We start from the raw sequence: 6,451 nt of genomic DNA on the forward strand, positions 1-6,451 counted from the left end.
CAACTGTGCCACAGTTGCTTTGGAGCCTGGAGTCGTGGATTAGGCCTGACCAGGTTCAGACAGTCGATCCTGTAACTTACAGCGTGTGACAAATACTTAATCAACCAAAATAATAAGGATGATCGGCTAATTGGTGAGTCACCAGAGCACTTTCCTGTAAAATAAATGTGTGCAAATTGCTGACCGTGTTTATGAAAACAATGGCTGCTAATGAGGGGGGGGGGGGGCATATGGCTGTGTAAGCATGCATGAGTACTTGTTACACATAGTTTTAATTGGTGCTTCATGGGTGTCACCCTGCATAATTAGCTCCCATGACCCCCTCTAAAGTAAGTTCAATAAAGGGGGCTTTTCCAGTCATAGACAGAGATGCTTCCTGTGAGGACCGACTTCGATGAGGAACTCTGTTAAAACGAGCAGCCTCACAGATCCCTCTGAGAGAAAGTTCCAGGTCAGACGAGCAGGCAAGATGAGAGCTCGAGGAGCCAACGGAACGACTGGGCAAACGCAAAGTAAGTGTTACTAACAGCACTTTAATTGGCTGGGTATTACAATCGTTTATATTTCTAGATTTAAAATTTCATTTAATTATATGTATAGTGCACTGTACAAACATTTATCACAAATACGATTTACAACGGACCCTGGCTTAAACTCCCGCAAAAACAAGTCTGGATTTTTTATTGCTTTTGTATATTAGAAAAACTCAAATTATGGGTCTGAATTACAAATATTTCAAATATTGCAAGAATGTTCTTTTATATTCAAACTCCGTGTATGTTAATTCATTTACTAGGAAAAGGTGACGGAAGGAACTGGAAAGGCAATCATATCCAGTAGATTAGGTCTTAGCCTATTTTTTTCTGTTGTTTTGATTTCTTGCTGTTGTTTGATGTTGTTGTTTTTTTTTCTTCTTCAACTTTTCCTTCATATCCTTCCAGAATGTATTCCAATATATCTGAGATACATTGTGTCATTTATACCACCCTTTTTAACCCTTGGATACTTTTATTTCCAGATGTCAGTCAACGGCTGGACTACAACCAAAGCCAGATCCAACAGTTTTTCATTGCTGGGGGAGAGCTGGGGCTCAAACAATACTACACAGAGCTCTCTGTTTGCATCTTGGTGGTCTACATTCTAGTAGTTATTGGTAACTCTATGGTTTGCACTGTGGTGGTGCTGGAGACCAAACTGCACACACCCATGTACATTTTCCTCGGCAATCTCTCCTTCGCAGACATCATCATCACAACCAGTGTTTTCCCCAAGATGATATCTGTGGGCTTACTGAATGACCTTGCCATTTCTTTCACAGGGTGCTTCTTGCAGCTGAACACCTATTTGACATTTCAGTCTATTGAGAGTGTTATCCTGGCTGTCATGGCCTATGACCGCTACGTGGCCGTTTGTAATCCTCTACGCTACAATGAAATTGTCACGCCTAGGGTGTGTGCTCTGCTCTCAGTCTTCGCTTGGACTTGTGGAACTTTAGTGCCTCTTCCAACTGTAATTCCTTCATCAAGGTTACCTTATTGCGGGGACCAAGTCATGTTCTGGTTTTGTGATTTCCCTCCTGTCGTTTCACTGTCCTGCTTGGACTCAGCATTGTTGCTGCTTGCAGCTCTCGTGAACGCCTCGGTAGTCATTGTTTTCCCTGTATTTGTCATCATTTGGACATACTGGAAAATAATTTTAGCGGTTTGTAAAATTAAATCTGCCGATGGCCGTATGAAGGCCTTCTCCACCTGCTCCTCACATCTCAGTGTTGTAATCCTGTTCTATTGTTCACATCTGTGTGTCTATCTCAGTGCCATGGTAAGAAATGTTCATCCGAATGTTCTCATCTTGGTCTCCATCGTCAACTGTTTCCTGACTCCATTTGCGAACCCCATCATTTACAGCTTGAGAAACAAAGAGTTAAAGGCTGCTATTGTAAAACACTTCCACATAAATAAGATATTAATGTGATATAAGTGTTAATCTTGTTTACATCCTCTGTAAATTCCCCAATAAACGTTTCCTTTATCCTTGTGTGTCTAGATGTATGCTGTGAAAATCATAGGCCATTATGAGACTGTATTTCATTTGAGGCAGAGAATGGGGTGGTGCTTTTATATTTATTATTATTATTATTATTATTATTATTTACTTATAAAAGACCGGGTCGTTAATTTTTATCATGCAGTTTTTGTATTTACTTCCCCATAAACTATTTATCTATTCGGTCGCACTGCATCTCCCAACACTGGAACCACATCACTTGTTCTCTGGCTTAACACTGGAGTTTGGCTATTCAAAGTACTGAGACTGATGGGTAGCAATGGGACTTCAAAAACTGTTGAAGAAAAATGCTTTAATAAGATTAAACCTGTCGCAACAAGAAGTTGTAGATGCTTTGCATGATTAAGTTTTGATGTGCCAGAGAACGAGCTTTGCTTACTCCCAAACTTTGAAGTCTTACATAAAAGTAATTAACAAATTAATATATTTTCTTTGTGAACTGTTTTAATTCTAATAGTTTTTGTGCTTCGATTATATAGTAATTCAATATCTGTTCTAATATTTTATTTCAATATTTTTAGCAGATTGAGAATATTTTGAGATGATGAATATAGAATACAACAGTATACAATATATAGAATTTTACACCTCTAAAGACCCACAATGTCATGTGGTTACCTTTTGTCTCAAAATGGCCTTTTTGAAAACTCGCCTAGATATAACTCAGAAAAAAACAATGCACAATGCTCATTTTTGGTGGTATTGTCATCAAAAAAAAACAGGATTTGTCCAGCATTTTGGCTGTCGCTGCATTGTGTCTCTAAGCCCACCAGGGACAGCCACAAGCGCCCCCCCCCGGGCAAAGCAATGAAGAGACTTATAAACTAAAAGAAGATTGTTAAACTCATAATAAGATGATAAAACGCTAATTTCTTTATATGTGTGAAACCATTTACAGATTTGTGACTTTTGGACAAAAACACCTCCATACGATCCATGCCAGTGGATAGCACAGATTCAGATTCTCTGGTTCTGATCAAGAAAGTACAAAAGGAACAACGAGTACAGCACCAAACAGAGAGGAGCATGAATCTGTGTCAAGAGACTACTCTGAGTAGCTGATGGATTTTTGGACCAATTAACATCCTATGTGGAGCTGCAGGACAAGTTCTCCTGGGACCAGTTGTTTGCACAACAATACAAACCCTGAGGAGAATTCCCAATGCAGGTTACTTCAGAAAGTCGGAAAAGCTACAGAGCTCAATTTAAGCGTTTCTCTCTCTGTATGAATACATTTGAATGACAGATAAGTAAAATTAGCAAATGTACAATTCAGCTTCAGACTACTACTGAAACAATCTGAAATTGTTAATTATAATCATGGACATTTTATGTGGATTGAAATAAAATGTGTATAATTTCAAACTGCATTGAAATTTCTTTTTTTCACCAGTTATTTGAGCTGAATACCACCCCTGGAGAATCTCTTTTCCACAGTCATTACTGACTTCCTCAGGAAAAACATGACATACAGTATAATGCTATTTTTGCATTATATCACTTTAGAATAACATGTAATTACACCCTTTAGAAATGAAATTCAAAGCACTAACACAGAAACCAGACCACAATTTCAAAACAGTTGCAGAAGCTTTATTAAAGGCAAAACCTTAAACAGTAATGTTACTGATAGTGATCATAATTGTAAAAAAAAAAAAAAGGGGGGGGCACAAAAATTAGATGTGCTGCATATCCAGCTATTTATGCGATAAACCGTTCTAGATACAGTTTATAAAGAAAAACTGTGGATAGTGATCAGTTGGTCTCTATTGCAAAAATACATGGTAATGCATGGTAGAGCAGCTTTCTTTAGTAAAAAGATTTTTATGGAACATTTTGTGGAAATGGACTATTTATTTGGACCGCTGTTTGGGGTCTCTCTCCACGCAGTCGCTGAGATGCACTGCTCACTCCACCTCCAGCCTGTCTTTGTGTAACCTTTGGGCCTCCATGTCCTTTCCCCTCTGGGCGTTCCCCCTCATGAGTCCTCTGCCCTGGCCAGGTGGTCTTCTGTGCGGAAGGTTCATGTACTCCGAGCTGTTTGCTTCTCATTGGAGTGTGCTTTTGCCTGAATCTAGCCTATGTGCACCTCTCCCAGAGGCGTCACTAGCGGGGGGTGCGGGGGGTGCGGACCGCACCGGGTGACACCATCAGAGGGGGGTGACACCGAAATGACTGGCAAAACATTTTTTTTGTGCAGTGTTTTGTGTAGCGCTTCGTCGCTTGAATGCATAACACGCAATTCCTTGCGCACACACCTGCCAGCAAACCCCCCCACCCCCCCCCCGCCAACCACCTCCCCAGTCAACAACATCCAATAGAACTAATAGTACTAACAGCAGCAGCAGCAGTAGCATTTGTAGTACCATTCATATTTGTAGTAGTAGTAGTAGTAGTAGTAGTAGTAGCAGCAGCAGCAGCAGTAGTAGTAGTAGTAGCAGTAGCAGTCGTAGCAGCAGCAGCAGTAGTAGTAGTAGAGCAGCAGCAGCAGTAGTATTAGCAGCAGCAGCAGCAGCAGCAGCAACAGTAGCAGTAGCAGTAGTAGTAGTAGTAGTAGTAGTAGCAGTAGTAGTAGTACTAGCAGCAGCAGCAGCAGCAGCAGCAGTAGTAGTAGTAGCAGCAGCAGCAGTAGTAGCAGCAGTAGTAGCAGTAGCAACAGCAGCAGCAGTAGTAGTAGTAGTAGCAGCAGTAGTAGTAGTACTAACAGCAGGAGCAGTAGCAGTAGCAGCAGCAGCAGTAGCAGTAGCAATAGTAGTAGTAGTAGTACTAGCAGTAGCAGTAGTAGCAGTAGTAGTAGTAGTAGTAGCAACAACAGCAGCAGTAGTATTAGCAGCAGCAGCAGCAGCAGCAGTAGCAGTAGCAGTAGTAGTAGTAGTAGTAGTAGTAGTAGTAGTAGCAGTAGTAGTAGTACTAGCAGCAGCAGCACCAGCAGCAGCAGTAGCAGTAGTAGCAGTAGCAACAGCAGCAGCAGTAGTAGTAGTAGTAGCAGCAGTAGTAGTACTAACAGCAGGAGCAGTAGCAGTAGCAGCAGCAGCAGTAGCAGTAGCAATAGTAGTAGTAGTAGTACTAGCAGCAGCAGTAGTAGCAGTAGTAGTAGTAGTAGTAGCAACAGCAGCAGCAGTAGTATTAGCAGTAGCAGTAGTGGTAGTAGTAGTAGCAGTAGTAGTAGTACTAACAGCAGGAGCAGTAGCAGCAGCAGCAGTAGCAATAGTAGTGGTAGTAGTAGTAGCACTAACAGCAGCAGCAGCAGCAGTAGCAGTAGTAGCAGTAGTAGTAGTAGTAGCAACAGCAGCAGAGGTAGTATTAGCAGTAGCAGTATTGGTAGTAGTAGTAGTAGTAGTAGTATTAGTAGCAGCAGTAGTAGTACTAACAGCAGCAGCAGCAGTAGTAGTAGCCGTAGCAGTAGGAGGAGGAAGAGGAGGAGGCGGCCCGGTGCCATAGGCCGGTGAAAGGGGGCATCGCCCCCTCAACTGGACTGCCCCAACCCCTCAGTTTTGGCAGAAAGAATTTCTGGCATTAGTGACAAGGCACTGCATGAGTTTTCTACCTAGTTAGAGTTATAAGCATCATAAGCATGGATGGATAACAAAAAAAAATCCATTTGACTCACAGGACCAAGCCAGCCTAAACTATTCAGATATCAGATATAAGTGCGGCCCAACCAACAGGTCCTATAAACCCTGATACAGGCGAGGTGCTGTCGGTTCTACCTCATTCCAGCTGCAGCAAGAGTTTAGCTGAAATTCTCTCCACTGCACCTGCAGACCGTGGCAATGACCAGCCTGTCCAGATTAGCCTCAATCAATTCCCTAACAGCAATTTAAGAGCGAATGCCAAAACTGTGAAGGAAAAAATAACGATGCCTATTCTCTCACTTGTTTATATGTGCATTTGTGTAGTTAATTTTATGTATTGTGCTCAGTTCTCATATGGATTTAAAAAAAATATATTTTCTATTTGTTGTTTTGAGGAGGCAGTGCTTCCTTTGCCGACCTGGATGAGCCTCCACTGGTGCCATATGTAATGCCAGAGAGTGCATCCTCCACATACCCTCCAAAGGCCAAAGAAAAAAGTTTGTTTGTAGGTCTGAATGGGGGGTATTTCCTGATTACTTTTTTCCCCTTGGTTCTGCTCCAGCCCAGTGTGATGCAATAAAGTGCTTTGGCCTATTTGCTGTCATTGTGTCTTATAGTCTATGCATTCACCAGCAAACATGACGGGCACATAAACACCCACACATGGTGGCTATGTGTGTGTGTGTGTGTGTGTATATATATATATATAGACAGGTGACAAATTAAAGGAAAAACTAACATGAAGTGTCTTAGTAAGGTGCTGGGCCACCACAAGCCACAAGAACAGCTTCAATGTGCCTTGACATAGATTC

General features: G+C 41.7%; 1 protein-coding gene across 1 annotated transcript; it reads left to right on the forward strand.

Annotated features, from left to right (window-relative positions):
* Nucleotides 1-373: 373 nt before the first annotated feature.
* Nucleotides 374-3,382, forward strand: LOC135236570 (olfactory receptor 2D2-like). The gene is made up of 2 exons (XM_064303023.1): nucleotides 374-512; nucleotides 1,019-3,382. Exons 1-2 carry the CDS (start codon nucleotides 395-397, stop codon nucleotides 1,969-1,971), a joined length of 1,071 nt encoding a protein of 356 aa, XP_064159093.1. The 5' UTR covers nucleotides 374-394; the 3' UTR covers nucleotides 1,972-3,382.
* The last annotated feature ends 3,069 nt before the right edge of the window (nucleotides 3,383-6,451 follow it).

The sequence above is a fragment of the Anguilla rostrata genome, chromosome 12, assembly GCF_018555375.3.
Source record: "Anguilla rostrata isolate EN2019 chromosome 12, ASM1855537v3, whole genome shotgun sequence".
NCBI lineage: Eukaryota > Metazoa > Chordata > Actinopteri > Anguilliformes > Anguillidae > Anguilla > Anguilla rostrata.

What these genes read in the sequence shown, in the direction of transcription:
- LOC135236570 (XM_064303023.1), top strand. Translation starts at nt 395, where the DNA reads ATGAGGAACTCTGTTAAAACGAGCAGCCTCACAGATCCCTCTGAGAGA. An exon ending in AACGACTGGGCAAACGCAAA is followed by an intron (nt 513 to 1,018) that starts GTAAGTGTTACT and finishes TTTTATTTCCAG; the next exon opens with ATGTCAGTCAACGGCTGGAC.